The 27,990-nt window shown below is 32.3% G+C and overlaps 3 protein-coding genes and 1 long non-coding RNA gene across 4 annotated transcripts; 1 reads left to right on the top strand and 3 right to left on the bottom strand.

The window, feature by feature from the left end:
* Positions 1–2,992: 2,992 nt before the first annotated feature.
* Positions 2,993–18,004, bottom strand: LOC127722409 (uncharacterized). The gene is made up of 2 exons (XM_052229282.1): positions 16,983–18,004; positions 2,993–3,050 (listed from the first exon to the last, which is right to left on the bottom strand). Exons 1-2 carry the CDS (start codon positions 18,002–18,004, stop codon positions 2,993–2,995), a joined length of 1,080 nt encoding a protein of 359 aa, XP_052085242.1.
* Positions 18,005–18,013: 9 nt separating this feature from the next.
* On the bottom strand, positions 18,014–19,039 carry LOC127721736 (uncharacterized). Its single transcript, XM_052228547.1, has one exon. It carries the CDS (start codon positions 18,989–18,991, stop codon positions 18,014–18,016), a length of 978 nt encoding a protein of 325 aa, XP_052084507.1. The 5' UTR covers positions 18,992–19,039.
* Positions 19,040–19,562: 523 nt separating this feature from the next.
* LOC127721739 (uncharacterized) lies at positions 19,563–24,156 on the bottom strand. The gene is made up of 4 exons (XM_052228549.1): positions 23,806–24,156; positions 22,237–22,425; positions 21,928–21,981; positions 19,563–21,497 (listed from the first exon to the last, which is right to left on the bottom strand). The coding sequence occupies exons 1-4, from the start codon at positions 24,053–24,055 to the stop codon at positions 21,256–21,258; spliced, it is 735 nt and encodes a 244-aa protein (XP_052084509.1). The 5' UTR covers positions 24,056–24,156; the 3' UTR covers positions 19,563–21,255.
* Positions 24,157–24,921: 765 nt separating this feature from the next.
* Positions 24,922–26,446, top strand: LOC127721747 (uncharacterized). The gene is made up of 4 exons (XR_007991427.1): positions 24,922–25,046; positions 25,372–25,396; positions 25,753–25,830; positions 26,236–26,446. It is a non-coding gene; the product is annotated as an uncharacterized LOC127721747 (long non-coding RNA).
* Positions 26,447–27,990: the final 1,544 nt, after the last annotated feature.

The following is a 27,990-nucleotide window of genomic DNA, read 5'->3' as shown; positions in this document are numbered from 1 at the left end:
TCACCAAAGTGCCTTTAATAGACATGAAATTTCATCATACTGGAGATAAACCTCACAAATGCGATGTATGTAGTCAAAGGTTTAGACAGAGTTGTAACTTGCAGAAATATATGAGAACACATACTGGTGATAAACCTTATAAATGTGATGTTTGTGATAAAGGGTTTCGTTTGAAACGAATTTTACAGACACATAGCGGTCAACACACTGGTGTCAGAAAACCTTTCACATGTGAGATATGTGACCAAGGATTTATCAGGAAACAGAATTTACAGACATAAGAGAACACACACTGGTGATAAACTGTATAAATGTGATGTATGTGGTAAAGTGTTTAATCATTGCCAAAGTTTAAAGCTACACATGAGAACACATACTGGAGATAAACCTTATAAATGTGATGTATGTGGTAAAAGGATTAGTCAGAGTTGTAACTTACAGCGACACATAAGAACACATACTGGAGATTACCCGTATAAATGTGATGTTTGTGGTAAAGGGTTTAGTCAGAGTCGAGACTTAAAGAGACACACACGAGAATACACACTGGTGACAAACTGTATAAATGTGACGTATGCGGTAAAGTGTTTTAGTCTTCGTCAAAGCTTAAAGTTACACGTGAGAACACACACTTGTGATAAACCGTATAAATGTGATGTATGTGGTAAAGTGTTTAGTCTTCGTCAAAGCTTAAAGTTACACATGAGAACACATACTGGTGATAAACTTTATACATGCGATGTGTGTGGTAAAGGGTTTAGTCAGAGTTGTAACTAACAGACACACATGAGAACACATACTGGAGATAAACATAAATGTGAGGTATGTGGTAAAGGGTTTAGTGTGAATGGTAGCTTACATGGACACACGAGAACACACTGGTGATAAACCGTATACATGTGATGTATGTGGTAAAGAGTTTAATCATCGTCAGGGCTTAAAGTTACACATGAGAACACACGATGGTGATAAATCGACATATACATGTGATGTGTGTGGTAAAGGGTTTAGTCAGAGTTCCTATTTGCTGAAACACATTAGAACACCATGAACACATACTGATGATAAACTATATCAATGTGATGTATGTAGTAAAAGGTTTAGTCAGTGTTGTAACTTACAGACACACATACGAACACATACTGGAAATCAACCTTATAAATGTGATGTGTGTGTGGTAAAAGGTTTAGTCAGAGAGCTTACAGGGACACACGAGAACATACACACTGGTGATAAACCGTATAAATGTGATGTTTTTGATAAAGGGTTTCGTTTGAAACGAATTTTACAGACATAGCGGTCAACACACTGGTGTCAGAAAACCTTTCACATGTGAGATATGTAACCAAGGATTTAGAGGGAACAGAATTTACAGACACACATAAGAACACACACTGGTGATAAACCTTTTAAAAGTGAAATATGTTACAAAAGATTTAACAGGACACAGATTTTACAAACATACATAAGAACACACAATGTGATAAACCTTGTAGATGTGATATATGCGGTAAAGACTTTAGTGACCACAAGTACATCTGCTATTCATATAAAAAACAATTCCTGAGATTAACCTCATAGATGTATGCTGTACTGAAATTGTTTATTCGAAATCGACTTATGCAGACTTGCAAGGGAACACACGGGCGATAAATCACATTAATATAACGTATGTGTACAACGGTTTTGTCGGATTGGTACCTAACAGAATCATAGCAACACGCACAACATTTTCACAAATAAAACTAGCGATGAATCTCATTAATTTAACGTATGTTTACAAAAGTTTTGCCTGATTGGTACCTAAAAAATGTTACAGAATCATAGCAACACGCAAATATAACGCTGGTGATAAACCGATGAATGAGACGCATGTTATATTGTATTTAGGGACCCCAGTGCCTATTTCAAACACACGAGATTTATATACTTGACAGTAACCACAGTGCAGTACCTATTACAAACACATGAGAACACATAATTATACTGGACAGAAACCATAAATTGTAATGTATATTGTAATGGATTAAGTGACCACAGTGGCTATTATAAACACATGAGAACACATAATCATACTGAACAGAAACCATAAATTGTAATGTATGTTGTAATGGTTTAAGTGACCACAATGTCTATTACAAACATAAAAACATATATCATGTACATATACTAGACAGGAACCATATAATTGTATTGTATGATGTAATGGATAAAGTGAACACAGTGGCTATTATAAAAACATGAGAACACATAATCATACTGGACAGAATCCATATAATTGTAATGTATGTTGTAATGGTTAAAGTGACCACAGTGGCTATTACAAACACATGAAAACATGACATATACTGGACAGGAACCATATTATTGTATTGTATGTTGTAATGGTTTAAGCGACCACAATGCCTATTGCAAATGCACATGTATTACAAATATGAGAACACATATACTGGACAGAAACCATATAATTGTAATGTGTGCTGAAATGGTTAAAGTGACCACAGTGGCTATTACAAACACATGAAAACATGACATATACTGAACATAAACCATATAAATATTGTAAATGTGGTAAAGCATTTTGTCTCCTTTGAACATAGAAGAATACTGCATACTCGTGATACGTCATACATGTACATAGTGGACTACATACAAGTGTCATGTACATGTTATAAGCCATATAAAAAATGATAGAGAAGGACTTTTATCGGTATAAGCAACACGGACAGACCACATACATTATATGGCGTGGTTAATTTCGATTGAAGGCGCCAACACTCCCTTTACTTGGTGTAACAGCACAATATAAGAACAAACTATAAAAATCATTTGAAAACAAAGCTTAACATATCAGACGGGTACAAATGAATAATTGAAATACTTTACAAAAATAAAAAGTAGACATGGACGGGTACTTAGGCCAAAAAAAAAATAATACATGTGTTTCCGTAAACCCTGCCTATTCTAATTTGTTTTGCCTTCCCTAACACTTTTATGCCATTTTGGAACAAGCACTGTTAAAGTCAGACTGATTCTCTAGTAGTAACCAGCTAAAAAATGTTTGTAAAATAAAATGATATTGCCTATCTCACAGTCGGAATACTCCCTGTCGCCCTTATCAAAATATTTTGTTCTTCAAAGTTGGAAATCAGAAATTTTAAAGAAATAAAAATACCCCTCCCCTTTTTCAGATTTGAATATATTTGTATTTACATGACTACGTGTATATTTAAACATTGGAAAAGTGGTTAAAAGTAATCATTATTGTATAAGTGGCATATGCACAACTGTATTTTACAAACTTTTCATTAAACGAATGATCAATTATTGGAACTATAATTAAGGAGATGATAAATGTCATGAGACATCAAACCAATGATACAAACAACCGAAAGACCATCTAGAGGGCAACATGCAGTCCATGTGCTTAGGGAACGACCATTTAACTTCAAAAAGGGGGTTGGGTTGGGTTATGGTTTTCTTCCAAAAAATATTATGATCCCAAATTTGATGAAGAAAAATATTTTTTAACAGATGACAAAATAAAATATCCTGAACTCTATTTATAAAAATAAAAGACGTGGTATAATTCACAACTCGCCACGAGGGACTAAATGACTAAATGACTAAATACAGTTAACGACTACAGGTCACCGTATGGCCTTCAACCATGAGCAAAACCAATACCGCATAGTTCGCTATCAATCTATTGACCCCTTTTCTCTAATTTTCGTTGCTGATAACCTCACGACTTTCGTGTTAAATCTTAAATAGCGATAAAATAGACAAATCAAGGTAGCAAACAAAAACAAGAGAGTCACACGAACTCCAAAAGGAGCTGACATTATGTTCATGGTTCATTGGTTAATGCTTGGTTTTGATGAATTGGTCTGTTTAGCAGACACCAAGAGCAATATGCCAATAATCATGATAATATTTGATGTATGGATGTGCATGATTGTCTGGTAGGCATAATCTGACCTGGATCTGATTTTAAAGGTATATTGGTCAATTGTTTTCATGGTCTATGCTATAAGCATATGTTATTCATGTATTGATTTTAATCATGTATACATGTCTGTCTGTAGTGTTCATCTGACCTTGACCTCGTTTACATGGATCATTGATAATGTTAGGTTTATATCATTCTTGTTTTTAAGATTTTTAATATGATGCTGCTATATAAAAAAGAAGATGGGGCAGTAGTATAACAGCACAACATAATAATTTATCAAGATAGTGTACCAACCAGCATCTATGAGTTTGACTGTCCCTCTGGTATCTTTCGCCCCTCTTTTATGGTGATTTTAGATGCTGGTTGGTACACTATCTTGATAAATTATTATGTTCTGCTGTTATACTACTGCCCCATGTTAAAGGACGATTGAGCGCTCACACAAATGTATAAACCCTGCCACATTCTTTACGTGTCTGTCCCAAGTCAGGAACATGTACTTCAATGATTGTCTGCCATATCTGTTTTTCTTGAATTGTTTTGTTATAAATAAGGCCGTTAATTTTCTCAATTTAATTCTTTCATATTTTTTGAAATGTGAAAGGAAACGGGGAATCTGTCATGAAGACAACAATGCGATCAGAGACCTGAAAACAGCATAAGCTAGGCCACCAATGGGACTTCAACGCAGCTAGACACTCCCCCGCCTTGGGTTGGGCTTCATCTTGTCCATAAAATAATCACGTATACTAGTTCACCGAAATGCACGTCAATGTGGAATAAACAAATACACTGCAATACGCATAGTAAAACTCAGTTTAAAAGAAGTCCTAGTCCGATGTCAAACTAGAGGCAGTAAAGAGCCTGTGTCGCTCACCTTGGTCAATATGCATATCAAACAATTAAAGGACACTCTCCAACATTGTCGATGAGAATACACTTCATGACACAAATCTCTATTTTGTTGATTTTGTATTACTGATCTTTTAGTATGTTTGATTTCTCTCTATCTTCCTAAGTTATTGCTCAAAACACAAAAGAGGGTAAAACTAAATTATCATTTAAGGCTAATCAATCCTATCAAGAGTGACAGTCTTCTTACTACTAGTATATCGGCAAAATTGGACTTTTTAATAGATCTTACCTTGCTGATCATGTTTGTGATTTAAAGTGTTTATTTATCTTTTATTATTTAAATCATATAAGGAAGAACGGGATTAAAATGTTTCTCTCTAAATATCTCAGTTTTCATGATAATAGGCAAAAATGAAAAAAAAAAAAAAATGGTAAAATTGTCTAATAGTTTTGACGTGTACTTAAAATTGGTAGAGCTCATTAATCTGAACATTTTTTATCCTTTCAGATTTTCTCTGTTTATAACAGTTCAAAAAATAATAGACAAATGATGATTGTGGTCAAGTTTGGTTAAATTTGTCTCAGTAGTTTCAGAGGAGAAGATATTTGTAAAAGATTACAAAAATTAACAAAAAATTGTTAAAAATTTACTATAAAGGGCAATAACTCCTTCAGGGGTCAATTGACCATTTCACCCCCTATTCTATTCAATTGACCGTTTTGGTCAATTGACTTATTTTTAGATCTTACTTTGCTGAACATAATTTTTGTTTACATTTTATCTATATCTATAATAATATTCAAGATAATAACCAAAAAATGCAAAATTTCATTAAAATTACCAATTCAGGGACAGCAGCCCAACAACTGGTTGTTTAATGCGTCTGAAAATTTCAGGGCAGATAGATATTGACCTGATGAACATGTTTAATCACTCAGAATGGTTCTAAATGCTTTAGCTTCAGAGATATAAGACAAAAACTGCATATCAGTGACCAAGTGGATAGTAAACTTTGAATGATAGAAAATTGCAAATACAAGTTATTTCTAGTATATATATTTTCGTATAAATCACAGAAAAACGCAAGAAAATAAATGAAATTATAAGAAAACAAAAACAATAACAAATTACAGGAACAAAAGGGGGAGGGCTAAAAAATATGTGCCCTGCCTAAGTTCCAACGATTTTTGTTAGAACAGTGTAAGACACGTGACCATCATAACGCACATTGAAAAAATATCTTTAAAATCAAGATTTTTTGTGGGTAAAAAAATTCTCTTTTAAAGGTTCAAATATGTTTTTTTCACACCTACTTCAAAATCTCACATTTTCGGGACAAATTTTGTTCTTTCAAGTATCTTTTGTTTTAAAAACTAGTTATTTTTAATGTCGTTTTCTTTAATTAACAGTGATGCCGCATTTATCACGAAAGCCCTTCATAACTAAAGCTGTATATATCAATACAATAACTGTCAGATAATTGCTAAAGGAAATGATTATTTAAGTTAAAATAGCCGAATCAAAATAAAAGTTTCGTAATCGTATACATTTGTATATCATATGTCATCTTAAGTTTGCAAATGTACCTAATATTAGTTTTTGTGGCAGTTACCTCAGCTATCAGCTAGATGATGTGTCTATATAATTGTTTGCATAAAACAGCCAACAGAAAACCAAAGACGAATGTTTTGAAAATGAAATTGCACACAGCAAGACATCATTATTAACCAAATTGGATTTATACGACGTACCTACCTACGACATACATATCTTAACAGCCAACATAATTTTGTTTTTAGGTTAACGATGTCCCTTCATATTTTTTTCTCAAAGGTTTCAATCACTGCCTGATTTCACTACTATAGGGGGCTCTACAACCCCCATAACAATGATTATAACCCCCACAATATGAATTCTTATCGCAACATCATCTATCATTGCATAACGGCATAATGGTCATATAGATATATATCACCCATATTTGAATTATATCTGTTATTTTTAACAACCCCTATTGCATAAGATATTTCATAAAATTTTAACCCCTATTTTATCACATACTTTCAACCCCTAGGTATTATAACCCCCAACATTTACATAAGATATTAAAATGTACTTTTCATAAAATTTTAACCCCTATTTTATTACATACTTTTAACCCCTAGGTATTATAACCCCCAACATTTTATTGATCAGTAGAGTTTTCATTAATCATACACCATAACATGCTTACTATATAAACCTTCAGAATAAACTACTTAAATCATTCTTCCTCTTGTTAACGAAATGGGGTTTGAAAGAAAAATGACAAAGTATCGATGTGGATGTTATTCTGAGGAAATGTCTCACGACTCCTTTGATTATACGGAATCTAGTGAATACAGAAACATATGTGGAAGACATCCTTCAGAAGAATCAGCAAACGAAGATCATAGCAAGTGTACCAAAATGGTTGAAGTGATAGAAAATGCACGCTATGCATTAAGTCAAAATATGGATACAGACACTGTTGCATGTCATTTAACAGCAAGAGAAGTAATTACAAAAGGTCAAAAAGATGAGTTACTAAAATGTAAATCGAAACAACTTAAAACAAGAAAACTTATCAACATGATAGTGGAATCGAAGAATATATCGCTGCATCACCTTAGAATGTCTTTACTCAAGGCAGGTCAACCTGATTTACTACCTTATATCAGTGAAACAAAACAAAAAGAGAGTAACTACAGTGGTGATGATGAAAAGGATGCCCAACAATCATCTGAAGATAGATGTATGATAGAACTACAGGGAGAGTCTTTCGTGGTAGCTAAAGACTTTAAGGGTCAAACATATATTAACATTCGTAATTATCAAACAATTGAAGGAAAGAAATATCCTACGAAACAAGGTGTGGCACTAACTTTATCACGTTGGTTAGTACTGGAAACTCAAAAGGATTTCATTGACAGTGTTTTTAAACTGTGTTTGACTGGAGAACAGGTTAATGAAGAACTTATTCATTTAGGCGGGGGTGTTTACGTTACATTAAATTCTAAATACCCTACAGTTGACGTCCGTCGATTTTGGAAACCAGAAGATAAAGATAAACCTATAGCTACAAAACGAGGAATACCTTTGAATAACATCAAATGGCAAAAACTTTGCGATTCCATGAAGATAATGAGAGACTTTGTTCCAGAACTGAATAGCACAGTCATCTGTAGAAATACCCACAACAACCAAATGGAAATGTTCAAGTGTTCTGAATGCGAACCTTACCACATTGATGAGGATGACGACTTTGTACCACAGAATCAAGAAGGAGATTTCGAAATTATGAAAAATATATTGGACCCAGATGGTGAATCTGAATAACAGACAAAGAATGAAATAAATACATGTGACTTTCATGAACCAAGTGTTTACATAATTTCATTGTATTTGAAAAGATGATATATATAAATAATGTAATTTGTAAATAAAAATATATAAGATGATGTTTTTTTTTAATTTTCATTATAAAGAGTTGTAGTAATGGACATATTCATTTTACAAATAGAAATTGAACTGTCCATAAATACATCGCATTAGGAAAATGACACAAAAACAAAAATAAGCATATGTCAAACGAATATGGACAGATCCAGGTCATCCAGCTGCTTTTGCTGGCCCTAATAAATTATTAAAGGTTATTCGTCAAGAAGGAAAATTCGACATCAGCAGAGGACAATTGAAAAAATTTTTAGCTGGTCAAGATACATACAGTGTTCAAAAACCTTCAAGAAAAAACGTTAAAAGGAATAGGGTAGTTGTTGCTGGTTTAAATGCTCAATGGGACGGAGATTTAGCATCAATGGAAAATGTATCGGACTTTAATTCTAAAAAGGAAAATGTGTCTAAGTTTAATTCTAAAATAAAATTTTTATTAGTATTGATAGACATATTTTCAAGATTTTTGATAATAAGACCATTAATAGACAAAAAAAGTGTGACAGTAACAGCTGCATTAAAATCAATTTTTACCGAAGGCAACAGAAGACCCAAAACAATTCGTTTTGATTTAGGAGGAGAATTTCAATCAAGTGTGAAAAAATATTTACAAAAGGAAAAAATTCACGTTTTTTACACATATAATTCACGGATAAAAAGTAACTACGCAGAGAGGGTAATCAGAACTCTGAAGAATCGTATCTATTCCTATTTTATGGAAAATCAAACATCTAAGTACATAGATGTTCTTCAAAAATTGGTCGACAGTTACAACAACACACCACATCAATCACTGGGAGGTGCAACACCTGCATCTGTGACAAAAACGAACGAAGACGAAATTCGATACATGCAATATGGGGCCAGAAAAAAGACGGTTTCTACAGGAGTTATGAAACATAAAAAGAAGAGGAGACAATTTTACAAATACAGGGTTGGAAATCAAGTAAGAATTTCGCAATTGAAAAGAGTTTTCGAAAAAGGATATCAAGAAAATTGGACTTTGGAATTTTTTAAGATATCTAAAAGATATAGAAGACAACAACAGGACATTTACAAATTAAAAGATACCCTCAATCAGGAATTAAAGGGGTCTTTCTATAGGTATGAGATCCAAAAAATTGACCAATCAAAAACGAAACTGTATAAAATAGAAAAGATTGTTAGAAAAAGAAAGTTAGACGGTAAAGATCAAGTATTAGTAAAATGGTTAGGTTGGCCAATTAATTTTAATTCTTGGATTTTCAAAAATTCCATCAAAGATATTAAATAGTTCTTAAATGCTGTTTAATGTCATTAATTGGGAAAATGAGCGTGAGACTAGTTGTATCATCAGATGACGGAAAAGATTTATTCTTAGAAAATAAACCACACGACTTTAGAGTCAAATTAAATCAAACAATACAGCTAGACGGTTACTGGGTTGTCGCTGTTACCGAATTTACTACAACAGAACGCAACGATTCAGACCAAAAGCCGGAATTGTTTATCTTTTCCGACATATGTCAAGATAGTTTTATTGGAAATAACGAACAACCGTTACTTAGAAGAATATATTTCGACAGAAAAAAACAAAACAATATAGTTTACCATAATCCTTATTACATACCCGTTCGATTTAGCGAAATACAACATCTACATTTTTATATAAAGGATGATAAAGGACAAGATGCCTCATTTCTAAAACAGAAAGTGACGATAACACTTCATTTGAAAAAATTCCCGTTCGTTTTCTAAAATGAACCTAACAACTGAATCTACATTATGGGAGCAATTTTATAAAAACATGGCTTCAAATAAATTTAACCCATACCAATATAGACGCATAAAAAGAAAAAGACATTCGGGACGTGGACTTCATGGTCGTTTTAGAAATTCCTACATGATTCCAGTTAATCCAAATGCTGTTGACGTCAACAAAAATGTTATCAAGTCAACTATGGTATCACCTGTTGCTGCTGCAGAGGAAAGAGCAATGTCGGAAATGAAAGATTTAAAAAAAGAGGAAAAACCTCATGTGAAGGTAAAGATCATTATAAAAGACAAGAGAAAAAAGAAAAAGCTCAAAACAAAAAAATCCAACAAAGGATCAACATCGAGATTAAACAAGAAAGAAAAATTGAAAAGAAAATTTGACAAAAACTATTACGATAACGCGTGGAATCAATACCGGGATAAAAGAAAGCGATAAATTATGGCATATTTGAGTGATGATAATAAAGAAATTGGGCAACCAATGGAACTTTCTATTTTTGCCTCTCCTCCTAATCAAGTGGCAATCGAGAAAATGATATATACGGAAGAACGGCCTATTTCAAATTTGATTAACGACTCTACACCTATTGAAATAGTAATCTCGGGAGCTGGTAATGACTACATTGATTTGAGAAAAAGTCGTTTATACGTTAAAATGCAAATTTTAAAAGAAGATGGAACTAAACTTGCACCAAAAGAGAAGGCAGGGATAATTAATTTACCTTTACAGAGTATGTTTTCCAACATCGATGTTAACATGAATAATAAATTAATATCGGCAAATTCTAACAATTATCCGTGGAAGTCATACTTTAAAGTCATACTATCTTCTGGCAGTGATGAACAAAATTCTCAGCTGCAAAGTCAACTCTTCATGAAGGACAGCGAACCTATGGACTCTTTAAATTTAAATGCCGGATTTGTAAACAGATACGAATATACAAAAGAATCTAGGACTTTTGAGCTAGAAAGCAATTTAATGGAAGACACTTTACTTCTGGATAAATATTTGATAAATGGCGTAGACATCTACATCAAACTTTACCGTTCCAATGCTCCCTTTTACTAATGTCTGCAGAGAAGACCCCCAAATACAAAGTAAAAATATTAGACGTATTCTTCAGAACAGCAAGAGTCAAGGTAGACCCTGGTGTAATATTGAATCACAGACGTCAAATTAAAGAGTCACCTGCTAAATACCTCATGAACAGAAGCCATGTAATACAAAATGTCATACCTCAAGGATCAACTGAATTTTTTTGGGATTCTTTGTTTCCAAAAGCACTGCCTTCTAAAGTCGTGTTTGGACTTGTATCTCAAAAAGCAGCAAATGGACACTATACAGCCAATCCTTTCAATTTCCAACACTATAACATGTCCAATATCACTTTGAAAGTGAATGGTGTAGAAGTATACGGGTCACCCCTAAACTTAGATTTCAGCAATAATAGAAATTACACAGCAGCATATGTTAGGCTATTTGAAATTTGCGATAAATGGCAAAAAGACACCGGTTTAAACATAACTTTAAATGATTTCGGTAACGGCTATACATTCATTGTTTTCAACATGGATCCTTCGGACCTACAGGAAGATTTTCTAAATCTCGTAAAACATGGGAACGCCAGGTTAGAAATGAGATTTAGCGTACCTACGCCAGAGGTTATAAATTGTCTCTGTTATTACCAAACGCAGGCCATTTTGACCTGTGACGAGACAAGAAACATCAACATTGTGGAACCATGAATGGAAAACAATTAACCAAATTATTAACCGACTACGAATGTTTAAAAAAGGCATTTATCCATATCATCGATCTTAATAATTTTCACGATATCGTCCAGAATCATTATCCACAAGTTTATATAATCAATCCGGGAAAACATTGGATATGTGTAATTTTCTACAATTCCATAGAAGCGGAATATTTTGATAGTCTTGGAAAACAGGTTAATTTTTACGGTACTAGACTAGTTAATTTCATAGCCAACAACAGTCAAAGATGTACTTCAATCCAAAGACAAACACAAGCTAACACTTCAAAAATTTGTGGACTGTATGTTGTATTTTTTGTAACAATGAGATTATGTTTTAAAATGTCATTGAAAAATGTATATGATATGTTGTCTGTAAATATGCATGCAAATGATCGATTTGTTAAGTTATATTTTTTAAAGGTATATTCTAAATAAAGTATGATTAACAGATATTTTTTATTTACTTATTCTTCATGAACCTTATGACGTAAGTCTTAATAAAACCCCCCCGCTTTTATGACAATAGTTCATTTGTCACAAACAAACGCGATGGAGAACGATCAAACGATGTTACCCTTTTCTTCGCCGACAACAATTTGTGTAGTAGGACCAACTCAGGCTGGCAAATCGATGTTTACTAAAAGACTCATAGAAAATGCCAATGTCATGTTCGTTGAACCACCAGAAAAAATATTGTATGCTTATTCCGAATATCAACCACTGTTTGACGACATGCAAGAACAATCCAACTTGATATTTCACGAAGGTCTTCCGGATAAACAAAAAATTGAAGAATTTACGGAAAATGGAAAACATTCATTGATTATTTTGGACGATCTAATATCTAAAATAGTACAATCGGAAGAGCTCTTGCATTTATTTTCTGTTACAAGTCACCATAGAAAGGCATCCGTAGTTCTCATTTCGCAATCTTTGTACCCTCCAGGAAAATACGCTAAAAGCATTTCTTTGAATTGTGCCAATTTCGTTTTGTTTCGTAACCCTAGAGATATGCGTCAGCTGATAACCTTTGCATCGCAGATTCTCCCAGGCATGACGCAATATTTCATGGACAGCTATTTAAAAGCGACAAAAGAGAGGTATTCGTATATGCTCGCTGACCTTTCACCCCACAGAGAAGATCGACAATACATGCTCAGAACAGGAATTTTTCCCGGTGACACGTGTGTAGTCTACAGACCTGTATAAATATCGATGAATGTGTTTTTTCGTATCATTTTGTAAAATATGAGTCAACGAATGAAATCAAATACAGTATTTTTAAGATTTTTATACCAAGCTAGTAAAAATCAAAGAGTGGCAATCTTTCCACATTTGACTAAAGAACAATTGAATGTTCTATCCGAAGTGGCTTTAAACATTTTTAAAGGAGTGTTTCCGAACAAACAAAAATATATAAAAACTTTGAAACCATATAAATCAGTTCTTTACCAATTAGGATCAAAATCATTAGGTGTACGAAAGAAAAAACAATTACTGATACGTTACAACAATTTGATTCCGCATTTGTTAGGACCCTTATTGGATTTCTTGTAACAATGGCAAAAGAGCTGATATTAGTGTCAAAAAGAAAATACGAAGAACTCTTAAAATCGGGGAATCATAGGGATACAGAAATGACAAGACAGGTCGACGAGCATGAAAAACCTGAAGATAGTGATCCGATGAAAGAAGTTTCTATGCAAACAGGAAATGGACAATTCGTTGAAAAACTAGACACTAATGAACATGGTACGCCCGGTATACTAGATCGCCCTCCAAAGATACGAAGGAAGACATTAAAAAAGAATGTAAAATGGATTTCATTTTAATTATCATATAATACAGTGGTTTTCAAATAAAAAATATAATGATCACTTATTTACACTACAATAGCCAAATGGTAAAGTTGTCAAGTCGTTTAATAACCGTCTCTTCGTGTATACCATTCTGTAATCTTTCTCTTCGACCCTGTTATACAATTTCCTTTTACGGGATAGTCTTGAACTTTTGCGTGGATTCCTCGTTTTGATATACTCGATATTTTTATTCACTACAACATCGCAAATAGAAGAAAAATTAATTAGATCTGAATTGGTTTTATTGTCTAAGGAAAAGCCTCTAACTTTACAGGTTTCTCTTCCGGAGGCCATCTTAAAGGCGTAATTCTTAGGACCTCCAGACACAAAATGTGTAATATGTCCATCTTCTGGTGAAACTTCGTTTGTCAATTGACCCAAGTAATTCCCTATGGGTAGTGTTTTTGTTAAGTTTTTATCTTTATCCCGAAAGATAATCGAGTCCGTATCCACGTACAAAGCGTTGGTACCGGTACGTTCCAGTAATTCGTACAGTTTGGTCCTTGCCCAACAAGTAGTAAATGAAGCTATGAAAATGTTAGTTTTGACGTCCATAGGAATAAAAAACGGATGATCCGTATGTTCCATTTGTACCAAATCTTTACTAATGATGTGAAAATCTATAACCTCTTTTCTAGGATCCGACAGTAACTGAAAAAAATTCTCTGCCTCGTTCTCGTGGAAAAATGTAGTTTGTTTCATGTTTAGACGTTGGCCAAATTTACCCCAAAAACTGTTTAAAGCAATTTTTGCCAAGCTACGAAGTCCTGGATTTTTTTTAATTTGATTATAGTCCAAATGTATTCCTTCATTTTTAGCGTAGTCTGCTATGTAATCCCGTTTCTGTTGTTCCGTTCGGCACTCTTCTGGAAACCCCGATGCTTCTTGTTTTAATTTCAAAAAGAGGTTGACATATGCATCGAAAAGTCCTCCTTTGCCCGTTCGAGGATTGTACGTTCGATGTTCTGGAAAGTGATATACTTCGTATATCTTTTGAATTTTATATCCTTTCGAACGTGCCAGATTCAGCTCTAGAGTACACCAAGTTCCGACAATAGCTCTTTCTTCATCTGTACAGGTACAGTCATTCTGGTTTTCGTTATCTGCACATTGTTTACAGAGTGGAAACTTCAATTTTCCATTAGAAACGTACGGTAGAACAGGATGAAACAGATGTCTGTTAGGCAAGACTTTGACCTTCGCGACTCCGAAATAATCGGAAATATCTTCAAAATCTGATGTTATGATGACAGGATGACCAACTGGATATTTCCCATATTTGTTAACACTGGGATACAGACTACAAAATAAAAAAAAAAAAAAATGATATAACAAGGGATGAAATCATTTGAATAATTATAGTTATCATAATCCAGTTTCTAAGAATCGAGATTACCTCGTAAAGTCGAAATACTCGATGGTCTCTCCTGGTTCTGTACATTCGTGATAGAGCGTAATTGGATTGGTCCTACCGCCAAAAAAACTTTGTCTAACGTCTAAACGATCTTCGATATCACACGTTGATACGTAGTCTCTCATATGGTCGTCTAAATCCAGCTGGTGGTGAAATTCGTGCTCCCAAATGCAGACATACTTGTACCCAAGACGTATCAGTTCTCTCTCTTTCTTTCTGGTTAGGTAATACAATTCATTCATAGAATGTTTTGTCATTGGATGTGTTGTCTTTGTTCTATCGTGTGGGTAGCAGGAAGGACATCCATGGAAAACACAACCTTAAAATATATAATAATATATATATATATATATATATAATGTATATATGTGTATATATATATATATATATAATATATAAATAATAATATATTTTATAAACATATTAATATTGCCGCCGCCGCCACCACCGTTTCGTCTTATACATTTAATATTACCACTCACCTAAGAATTCGTAAGCTGTCTTTTTTGGGAACTCCACGTAACCGTCTAGTCTGTAGTTTGTTCCAGGTACTTTGTATTCCCCTCTACCGTTCAAGGCGTGTTGTATGTGGAGTCGTTTTCCCTTACGTCCGCTGGTTTCCATGATCCATTCCAACCACTGAATGGAAACTTTGCTAAAATTATCCCTTGCAACATAACCTTCTGATGGGACGACAGCAATCGGACTTTTGACAAATGCCGTTTTCTCTACTTTGTATGTATCTGAAGAATGTAAAGCTTTTTCGGTTACCCATTCACCACGGGGCAAACGTACAAGAAATTCACCACTTTCCTGTTTCGATGGACACTTCAGAGTCTCGTTATTCGACAAATTTGTCAAAACAGTTTCATATTCTTCCTCCAGAAACAATTGTCTGTAGATCGCCTGACAGGCAGAGGCAATCGTGACGTAATCGTATGGATCTATGCCTTCGGTAATTTTTTCGTTGCTAACCGAAGTAACTTCCATCATGATTTTTCGAAATTGCATGCATCCGCGTCTTAAAATGTCTACGTCCGATACACAGTACTTGTACATCTCTGACTGAAAATCAAATGTTTTGCTCTTGTTGCTATTGTACCATTTCCAAAATGTGTTGGCTTCTTCTTCGCCCATGTATTCGATTCCGTAATAGTGTGCCTCTGGATGTGGCCCTTTATAAGACTGGTTTTCTTTCGTGTTGAACAGATGTGGAAAGTAACCTTTTTGTAATTCCTGTAAACCGAAACACTTGGGAATTTTCGACAATTTCATTCCTATGAAATTGATCGAATCCAGAAAGGTCAGGTCTAAATTCTTTGATACATGCATATATACTATCTTCGAACCGTCAAAAATAATTTTATTGGGCTTTACGCTGTGGTGTTCTATCAGGGCATTCAATACGGGGTAGTTATCAAAACCTTTCGCATTGTGTGCTATGAGTACCGTGTTTTTGTAATGCGGCGTCATGATCTGGGAACAAAATTCGTATGGAACGTCTTCGCCTTTAAACACCCTTTGTCTGTAACCGCAACTGCTTTCGCATGGAAGTGTCGTAGTATTCTTTTTGAAAATTCTACACTTTTCACAGCGACTTCCACAAGTGTTACATTTTGAATCCGCGGTTAATTCTACATTTTCACAAATGACGCAAGTGGACTGTAAAACCGCATAATTCACCTTGTGTTCCGCTAATCCGCACCATGACTGGTTACAGTTTTCACAAATTCTACACGTCTTACATCTTTCATCTGCTGAACATTTTTTTAGACAGGGTCGGCTAGGTACATGACCGTCCGTGCATTGATTATTATAATTGCATGTAATCCGATGACAATGGGTACACGTTCTACATTTCCTACATCTATCTCTGTCCGTGCATGATTTCCCACACGGAACGTTAGGTGCATACCCTTCTTCGCACGACATCTTTTCGTTTTGGGTTGTTTCGAAATCGTAAAAAAAGTATTTTCTCGGTTCTTTCTTCGTCGTATCTTTTAATGTCTTACGTTGATAACACCAATGTGTACCTATGTGATATTCGAAACAATTTTTACACCGCCACTCACCGCATGTATGTTGTTCAGGTGAGCGTTTCTGTCGACACCGAATCTTACGACAGTTTTTACACTGGTAAAATCTTTCGCACATCGTTTTGCTATTTTCATTGTCCCTTCTAGACGTTTTGGTATTGTGTCTGTCATAACAGTCCTGGCTGCGACATGTTTGGTTGCATTGGGAGCAAATAACAGGATGATTACTAACGCGACACGAAAGGCTACCACATACGGCACATGTGTCAACGCAAGAGTGTTTTCCTTTATTTTTGTAAGGTTTTAAGCAAGATTCGCAAAAATACCCATAGCCAAAAAAACCATTTATACTTCCTATACCTTGAAAATGGCCCGTTCCATCGGCATTTTCTATCAGATACAAGTAAATATTTTTACGCTGTGCTTTGGTACTGACTCGACAAAACTTGTTGCCCAATCTTGCAGAAAGTACCAAAATATTAACGTCTAATACATTTTCAAAATTTTCGATATCTCTTATACTTAAAGCTTCGTCTGTTGAAAGATTGGCTTCTTTGCATAATGTTATCGCCATTGTTTTACTGTAACTTGTATTCTTTAGAGCAGATGCACTCACGTTTTTGAAATAACTTTTAGTCGTCATTCCGTGTTTTATGACTTTTTGACAAGTGTTCATGTCTTCGTCGTTTTTTGTTGTTTCCCTCCATTTTTCTAATGGTACAATTTTACAGAGTTTTAAAAAACATCTACCAATAGCCGTTGCCAGACACATTTTATCTTCATTGCATACCTGTAAAATCGATCTTTTCAAAGCCATGGAATTCGATGCCCCTTTTAGGCGAGTTATTGGCAATCTCCCACTACCTCTAGGTACTGTTATATTTCCTATCGTGACATGCATTGACGTATCTTAAGGTAGGTTTTCCTCTGAATTCAGCACATTCTCGACAGCTTCCATTACTCTTTGTGAGTTTATGTTTGACCATTTATCTAAGGGTACAACGATGGAATTATTTAGTTCGGGATGAGAGATGATAACTCGTCCTAAATCGTTGTCATTTCCTTTGGCTTTGTTTAAAACATCATCAAACATGTTTTCCAATTCCTTTTTAAGATTACGTAATTTTTTACCCTTCCACGTATCATTAAATTTTACTTTATATGTGGTCTCTTTTGCCAGATTTTTAGAGAATGTTTTTTGTCCGGATCTTCGAAATAAATAGGGGTTTTCTTCGGGTTCTGCGCCGTAACCCTCTTCTTCCGAATCATTCATGGTCAGTGTGACATGTTGGTCAGTACCAACAAGCACATTTTCTATGTCTGACCCATTAGTATAGGGGCAACTGGTGAAGTTAAAAGGTAATACATTTGCGAGGAAGGAGTCTCCCAAATCATCCAATGGACAGTGTAGAGCATAGGGTGTAACCAGTTCGTTTTCCAACGTTGGAGTATATTGGTTAGAAAAGCTTGTGGAGGGTACGTCAGATATATCGCTGAAATGGTCAACTGTAGTATTATTGGCTATATCTACAGTTTTGTTTCGACCTGTGGTCATGTCACCCAAAATTTCATGGATTTCCAAATGGTCTCTCAACTCCGTTGATAAATAAAATCTCTTTTTACACCATGTACACGTAAGTAAAATTACGAGCTTGTCTAATACTTGAGAGTTGTTTAAGAGAAAGTTATCTGTGGCCCAACTTATCAAACTGTTGGCGTCAGTGAAACTGTTTAGAACATCTGTCAAATTGATTGACTGAAAATGATTTATTCTGTTTTGTACCAAGATATGATCCATTAGACCATTGTCTGTGGCCCATTCTTGTAACTCATTTAAAGATGTGAAGTTGTTGATGATATTGTTCAAGGTTGGTGGTTTGTGTTTCATGGTTTCAACTAAAAAAAAAAAAAAAAAAAAAAAAAATGTAGAACTTGTTCCTACAGTGAATTCATTTTTTTTAAAATTTTATTTCGACAAATGTTTTTTTTTTTAGAATAAAACAGATTTTAAAAACAATTATTAAAACATAAAGATTGCTTCCATGAAGACTGATAGTACAAGCTAATGTGAATAAATTATTTCGCTTTTTTTTTTTTTTTTTTTTTTTTTTTTTTTTTTTACATAGTTATTTTTTTCTTTGACTATAATATCTTAATATAATTATGGGTCCTACCTTATGTCTCATCTCCCATACCTCCAGTAAATCTTTCATGTTCTTTTCACTTCTTATAGTGTCAAACCCCCCATATTATGCAATTTTAAAAGTAGGTTAATGGTTTGATTGTACTTCTAACCTTTGTGTTATGTAAAATTTAAGGTTAAGGTTTATTAGATCCCATTAAGATACTATGTTCATCTTTTCTTTGTATGGTTCATTAATTTCCTTTTAGTGGGTAACCTAGATACAAACATCAGATTAAAGGATGGTTCTTCTCCATTTCATAAATAACTCAAGACATTAAAAACAACATATTTAATAAAAAGTAATCATAAAATATACATTCATCATATAAAACATTCCAAGTAACAAAAACCCTATAAGTAACAACCTTTTTTTTTCTTCTCATACAGTGAACAACATTAATTGAACACTATTTTAGCACCATTTTCAAAATAAAAACTTGGGACTAGAAAAATGTCTTTGGTCCATAAAACAATAGTCTTCTAAATAAGACAAGCCATAAAAGCATCAAAAGTTACATAAAGTATCAAAAAGGAAAATCTTTTACAAAAAGAAAGATATGAGACAGTTTAGTGAACACTTCATATTACATATCAACAGTAAGAATAAAAAACTAATATAAAAACAAAACAAAGAAAACAGAAATATATATCAGCTCAAAACCTTTTATATACATAGTGGAATGATATAGTTATAAACTTATGAACACTGTTTCACTAAATGATGTGTACACAAGGAAGACAAAATTACTTCAAGCATCTTACTTTAACAAAAATAAAATTCTTCAAGACAAAACTCAAACAATATAAAACAATGTATATTAATGAGAAACTTAACAGCTTTCAGAAAATTTGAGCAATATCACATGATATATAACAACAATCATAACATTGGGACATTATGTATCTGAAAACAAAACCATACCAACTGTTAGATTTTAAAAATGGAACACCACAACATTCCTGAGTATTTGAGCAAAAAAAAAATATCATAATATATCTATTTACACTTTTTACACACTTGTAAAAAAAAAAAGAAACTACTTTGTTTTAATTTAGTTTGACCCAGTATGTTTTAATTTAATTTGACCAAATACTGGTGTAATCACCAAACAGATATTTCAAACAGAACACTTTCTTTTGTAGCACTATTTTAAAAAAAAAACAATTTAGAAACATACTTAGCACCAATTTTAACTGCAAACAGTAACAAAAAAAAAAGAGTACAACATATCTTTTTTTATTTTTCTTAATACAAAAGAGGTAAAAACATCTTTTAAATTTCTCTTTGTGTTATCTCAGAAATTTTTTAAATATAGTTTAGTTATCAATATACAAAAGATAATTTATACAAAGACTATATTGATTGATGAGACACTTAAAATATGGGACTTGGCATTGTATAATTAACAACAAAACTTAAAAACAATCCTGAGTATTTCACTAATACTGTGCATGCATATAAAAATTGAAAATCTATTTACATTGTTTTGAAGTCACCAAATACTTTAAACCATTGTTTGTATTATTTATTTATCCACCTGTCATATCACAAATTTATAGTCTAATATTTTCACACTGGTTTGAAAAAGTTAAAGATGAATGAAATCTAAAATTTGTTTTCCCCAAAACGTAATGCTTTTCACTAAACTATGGTCAAAAGCTATTTAATTTTGTTTTAATTTAAATCTTGCATTTAGTATTTTTGAATAAAAATTTAATCTAAAAAAATAATCCAAATATTATCAAAAAATAAAACTAATTTCAGCACAATTTCTTTCACATATAAGTCTCTTCTGTTAAGGGGGTCTTTATTCGATGACTTCTGGTTCGTCTTGCTATGGGGGGTGTTGGATCTTCCATTAGAGGTGCAGATGGTTCTGGAGATGATTCCCTATTGAAGCTTTCAGTGTCTGATGAGGAGGAGTATGTACGTAGGGTAAAAATAGGTGGGATGTCTTCAATTGATCTTAATGAACTAATTCTAGGTACTGTTGGTCTTTGGGGGGGGATATTTCTGGAATGGGAATGATGGTGGGTATTTCAAATGATGGAGTAATATCTAGTGTTGGTATTTGCGTTGTCACTGTCGAATCCTGTTGAGATCTTGTTATGGGAAGATACGGCTGTTTCTGTTGTCTACTTTGGTATATCATCTTGCCTACAACCAGTGAAATGTAGGCAACAAATAGTCCCGACACTGTCCAGAATACTGCAAAATAAAAAAAACACATTTATATTCATTGTATAACCTTACCACAATAAATTGATATTTTACTTGCCATGATAGAATATAATGTTATTTCTTTTTTTTTTTCATTGTTTTTTCATGTCGAGTTAAAAATATACTGTTTAGTTGATCACATACCAATTCTCCTCATCTTGTGCAAAAGTACAACTATAATGCCAAACCCTCATTCACATTTATGTATTAAACCCTTAATTAACATTTGAAAAAATATTATTTTCTATTAGGGTTAAACAAAACTACAGAACTTACATATTCAGTGTTATACATCTATAGCTAAAGAACTGCCAAAACATGTGATAATTTACCAGATCATTTGTATTGCCATGGTCTTGACTTGATACAGACATTTTAATTGAAATGGTTATTCAAACAATAAAAGATTTTTATGTACCTGTCATGAATACATCCATTTTCTCTAAGTAATTTCCCAGGTCTTTCTTCTGTTCTAAAATTATGAAAAAAAAAAAGTAAAACACATTTAAATTACTTAAAAAAGTTATATCTCAAATTATTTTTATTAGTCATGAACAACACTAAAAGTCTTACTAAATGTATGTGCATCATATAACCTACATTGTTAACAATATAAAATAGAAACTTGTACTGTTAAAATGCTTTATTTTTGAAAGATCTTATAATTTTATATTTTAGGTAAACAGTCACTTTCTATTTTTACATATCACCTTTTATGTATCATTACCTGAATGTGGTTCTTTACTGTTTGTGGTCACCCTGACTGTTGTGGTAGGCCATGCTTCTTTGTGATCTGTGGTCATTGAATCCCTAGTGGTGGGCCATGCTTCTGTGTGGTCTGTTGTTGTTTCACTTGTAGGTTTGGTGGGGTTTTTTTCCTTCCTTGTCACAAACACTTCTAATATGTTGTCAGGTACTGAAAAAAAAAACATTTTTAACACAAATATATCTTTATAAAATATACAAAAGGTTGTCTTACCAATTGTCTGTTAGAAAAAAATATAATTTTTACAATAGAATTAAGTCAAAATTAAGTTCTGTCCAGTAAAACACCTTTAAAATCATTGTATTGGGGGCCATTTTTGGATTTTAATTCATTTAAAGTATTATAAAAGATTTGACACTTCTGGAATATATCTAAATTTTATAAAATTTTTAATATAATTTATGTATATAATATATGAATAAATAAGGTGGTTAATTTTCTCATTTGATTTGTTTTACATTGTCATTTCAGGGCTTTTTATAGCTGACTATGTTGTATGAGCTTTGCTCATGGTTGAAGGTTGTATGGTGACCTGTAATTGTTAATTTCTGTGTCATTTCGGTCACTTATGGAAAGTTGTCTCCTTGACAATCATACCACATCTTCTGTTTTACATTACAAAAGTTATTATCCCTTGAGTAAGGAGACAGCCTTGCAGGTAATTCATTATTTGATAAAGTGACTTACTACTGGCCAGCACAATAAATTTGTCAGTACATAGTACTGTCAAAGCAGATATTTTCATGTGAACTTTATATTTTGTTATTTTATTTGGTGGGTATAAGATATTTAAGCAAATTTATTTGTGGTTTCTACTTTCCTGTGTAAAAAAAAAAAGGAAAGTACAAATTTACAAACCAATAGTCAGTTGTATCATTCAAACAACAACAAAATTCTTGATTTTATATTTTAGATTAACCTTAGGATGAACTTACTTGACAGTCCTGGCAAGTTGAATGACATTTTGTAAAAAAAAAAAAAAAAATCTCAAAGAATTACATATCAATTAAGCTATAAGTGAATATGGGGTGACTTTTTGAAGTTTATCAAGATAAAGTTTTTAAACAACATAGTAATAAATGAAATTATAAGTTTGTTTATGACATGCTCTGCACATATTGGACGTAATTGTATAATGTGTTGTCCGTCTTTAAACTTGTGGTTCAAAAATAAATAATATATTCTCCCATGAGACTTTTGAAAATAAACACAGTTTTTATTGTTTTGTTAACCACAACATAATGTCCATTTTCCCACCAAAAATACAGCTGCTAAATTTATGAAATACATGTTATAATCAATCAAGGGGTCTTTGAGGTGTAAATAAGCTACAATAGGTTTGATTAAGATCTGTATTATACTTATGCTGTGCTTAAACCATAAGGAATGGTCTTAGGTGGATTTTCTTTAAAACTTTGAAATTGAACATTTATCATACTTTGATGTGTAATGTTTTCTTGGTCAAAGTTTAATCACAGACAGCATTATTTTTTACTTCATATAAGTTACTGTGTTAATGTAAAAACCTACCACATGTCTCATTTGTGCATGTCCAGCTACACTCTCTGTTAAACATGTTTGCTACAGTAGGGGGCTCATTGAAGTCTACCAGATGGATAATACAATCACAATTTTCTGACATCACTTCTACAATCATCACTTCCCTGACATAAACTTCCTTGTTGCAGAAGCAAACGGCCGAAGCTGTGTCATACTGACATTGACCACTTGTAGTTGTAATAAAGATGAATAGAACTGATACAATTTGAAACCACGCCATTTTTGTTTTGAAGAGAACGGAAAAGAGGTCGGGATGAATGGAGAACCTGTTGGGATAATATCGAATGTCACTAGTTGTTTCAGTTAATAAGAAGAAAAAAAAACCCGTTGTAATTCTTCTTATTTGTTGTAAATAAAATATTAATTCAATTTCGGATTATATATATTATAAAAGAAAATAAATTCAACTCCATGACATTCGAGTTACCTTCTTACTTTAGAAGATTCGATATAGAAAAACTTACTGTTCTCTAAAAACACTAAGTACCAAAAGGTTACGGTTAAGGACATGGTTTTCATTCGTATACATATAGGTAAACACTAGGGTTATTCATACAATTTTGATTAAAATCTGTAAATGAAAATGTATCAATAACCTGAGATAACATTGAATAATTTTTTAAAATGTCATCCATTATTGTAATACTGTTAACAATTGCAGTACTCCACATTGAGAGGAGTAAATTTTATATAATAAAAACAAAAATGTTCCAGATATTTCATTTCAAGCATTTGTTTTATCCATATAATTTCTCCTGTGTACATTTAGTTGAATCCTAAGTCCTATGTACTAGAGTATTAATACAGTGGGTTTTTTTTCCCCCACATACATTTTATAAAACCTACCATCACTTCATATTTTGGATTGCTCATTTCATACAATTTTAAAGCACACATACATTCTTCATCCTTCCCCCCATATTGACAATTATGAGGTTGTTTTTCACAAGAAGTCTTGTAAAACATTCTTTATATTGTAATTTTAAAATCATAGATTCCAACACTAAACATTTTATTCATTTTAAAGTGTAGTAAATTGTTCTGACATATTTAAAAAAAATATATCCAAATTTGGCCTATTTTCAGTAACTAACTAGTGAACATTATATTGTATTACATAACCATTAGTTAAAAACAGAATCCATGGTCTAGTAGGAAAGGTCTATGATGGAAACCTACAGCCTGAAAAGCATCTTAGATATTAATCTCAGGTACATGTACATGATTTTTTTTTTATAATTTAACATAACAATTTGTAATAGTAACACTATTTTAATATTTGGTCTTTGTTTTTCATAACAGTCTATGTAAAAGATGTGTAAATTGATAAACCTCAAAAGATGTAAAAATGATAAAACAATAATTTAATGGGAAGTTTCAAACTATTATGTAGTTTACATAATTATTTGTTATGTAAAGATTCAAATCTATTGTTTAAAAGGGTCAATTAGAAGATCTGTAAATCTTAGATTTTACAGTTACTTATTAATTATGTAACATTTTTGTATAAAATATACATTACTTTCTTTTTAACAGCACAGGTCAACAGATAGAAGATATTGTAAGTACTAAAACTATTCTTTTTACACTTAGATTTTTCCAAAATGCTACTTTTATAAATATAAAATATTTTATCTTAAAAGTCTTCAATGATTGTAGTAAAAGCATGATTGTAACAGTATGTATTTTGTTGTTAGTACTGTGTACCACCATTTTCATTTTGAACATCCTTGAGCTTTATGTCATCCTTGTACATGTTATACTTGTATTATTTGAATTTTGTAACATTTGCTTCTGTTTATCTTATTATTTTAGAGAATGGTTTCTTAATTTAAATTATAGTGTGTGTGTATTTTTTTTTCTTGTTGACATTATTGTATTTTTAATTATAGTAATTACTGGAGGGTTTTTTTTCAGGTATAATCAGATTTAATTTATTATGGAAGGAGCAGCAATGATGAAACAAGAGCCTCAAGCAAATGATGTTCAGACAAGGTATTTAATAATTTTTCATTACTGTTATTATAATTGTTCTTAATCATTACAATATGGATAATGAAACTGAATAGACTGAATCTCTTACATTTTTAATTATAAAAAAAGAAGATGCAGTATGATTGCCAATGAGACAACTCTCCACAAGAGACCAAATAACACAGAAATTAACAACTATAGGTAGCCATATGATCTTCAAGAATGATCAAAGCCCATACCACATGGTCAGCTATAAAAGATCCCACCATGACAACGTAAAACAATTCAAACAAGAAAATTGATTAGCATACTATATGATATTTTTTACAATATACCAACTAACTATTCTTATTTTGAATTCAGTTCAATATTTGATAATGATAATAATAATTCACTGAATAGTTATAATTTGAATGTATTTTTTAGGTATTCAGAAATAGCTGTTATTAATCATCTTGAAGACCTCCTGAAAAAGAAAATTGATGATCTGGGTGTAAAAATTATGTACCAGGCTGAATTATTGGGACGCAATAAAATTAAATTGAATAGTGACATTGTGTTTAAGAAGCAATTAAAATCCCGAAAAAGGGATTTAATGTCTGAAGAATTAAACAGTTAACATTGGAAAATGGACAAACCAGATATATGGTTTTTTAAATATCTAAAGACATTTGTTGTTGAATTAATTTTGTATTATACATTTGTGTAATAAAATGTATAAATTCCTTTATTTGATGTCTTTATATAAATAAAGTTATCTTGACAGGCTATGTAGAGAGTTTTTATCAAATGTTATACCTGTATATAATATCTAATTTCATTTAACTTTATAGCATGTAAAGGGGATTATTAGTAAAAAACTAGATATAGTTTAAAAAAAAAAAACAACACCAAGACAAAAAAAAAAATATGCATACCTAATTTATTTCACAAATATTCACAAATAAATTACACTGTACAATATCTGAGAGAAAATATCATTTATACTTTTACAGTTTTGCTACATGTATTAAACCATATCATCCTAAATGTTTCTGATTCAAAGCTTTATTAATATACTGTGTGATGGCTGTTAAGTAGTTCCACTGTATCAATGTTAATGAAATGCCTTTAATGGTAGGTTTATGGTTTAAAAATTGTCTGATGTCTATAACTGTTCTCTTGTTGTTGTATTTACATATAGTTAACACAAATTCACTAGGTAGACTAAAATGTTTAATAAAAGAACACAATGACTGGTTGAAGTTTTGGTCAATTTTAATGTAGTCAGTCATGTTTTTGTTTTGTTTTGGAGATTCATATACACCACAAGTTATCCATAAAGTTGTTGCTGATAATATTAATATCACAATTACTCCTGTCCATTTCAACATATTTATATGCATTTCATAATGATAGTACATATCTGACAAACTAGATGCAATACTTTTTCTTGATGATGAAGATGTAGAATTAATCCTTGTATGTGACATGGTTAAAATATTATGACAACCTTTCTCTCTCAAGTCATCAATGTAAATAAACTTGTAAATAAATAACAACTACTCTTATTTGTCAGTTATGGTTGCTTACTTTTTCATTATGGATATAAGGGTACAAGGTTAATTAAATCTCTCTCTCTCTCTCTCTCTGGAATTAATGTTGAAAAGTACATTTTAATATCTTATGTAATAGGATTTTATTATAGTTCAAAAAGTGGTGATATATATTATGTAATGATAGATGGTGTTGCGATAAGAATTCATATAGTGGGGGTTATAATCATTTGTTATGGGAGTTGTAGAGCCCCCTATAGTAGTGATTTCTAGACCAACGGTGTGACAAAAATACAGGATAAAATGGTCATTAATACGTTTTACAACTAAATTCATATTAACAACACGTTAAATGATATAATATGTTGTTAAATATATTAACAACACGTTAAATGATATAAGATGTTGTGGCGCCTTCCTGGTAATTGAATCTGCTCAGAAAAAAATTTCACGAAGATAAACAGATACGAAATTTCTTTTTCAACTTGCCCTGTACGCTTAGAAATAGGTTATAAAAAAGAAGATGTTGTAGGATTGTCAATGAGATAACTCTCCACAATAGACCAAAGGACACAAGACATTAACAAACAGTCGAAGAATTCTTATAAAAACTATATTGAAAAGCCCAGACAAATAAATACTCTAT

Source organism: Mytilus californianus, unplaced genomic scaffold (genome assembly GCF_021869535.1).
Source record: "Mytilus californianus isolate M0D057914Y unplaced genomic scaffold, xbMytCali1.0.p SCAF_12, whole genome shotgun sequence".
In the NCBI taxonomy this organism is placed as follows: domain Eukaryota; kingdom Metazoa; phylum Mollusca; class Bivalvia; order Mytilida; family Mytilidae; genus Mytilus; species Mytilus californianus.
Note: the sequence above shows the minus strand (reverse complement) of the source record. Positions and strands in the feature narration are given on the sequence as shown.

What these genes read in the sequence shown, in the direction of transcription:
- LOC127722409 (XM_052229282.1), bottom strand. Translation starts at nt 18,004, where the DNA reads ATGCATGTCACGATAGGAAATATAACAGTACCTAGAGGTAGTGGGAGA. An exon ending in AAGATGTCGTGCGAAGAAGG is followed by an intron (nt 3,051 to 16,982) that starts GTATGCACCTAA and finishes AACATTTTTTAG; the next exon opens with CTGGTTACTACTAGAGAATC.
- LOC127721736 (XM_052228547.1), bottom strand. Translation starts at nt 18,991, where the DNA reads ATGAAACACAAACCACCAACCTTGAACAATATCATCAACAACTTCACA.
- LOC127721739 (XM_052228549.1), bottom strand. Translation starts at nt 24,055, where the DNA reads ATGGCGTGGTTTCAAATTGTATCAGTTCTATTCATCTTTATTACAACT. An exon ending in ATGCACAAATGAGACATGTG is followed by an intron (nt 22,426 to 23,805) that starts GTAGGTTTTTAC and finishes TTTTTTTTTCAG; the next exon opens with TACCTGACAACATATTAGAA. An exon ending in CAGTAAAGAACCACATTCAG is followed by an intron (nt 21,982 to 22,236) that starts GTAATGATACAT and finishes TCATAATTTTAG; the next exon opens with AACAGAAGAAAGACCTGGGA.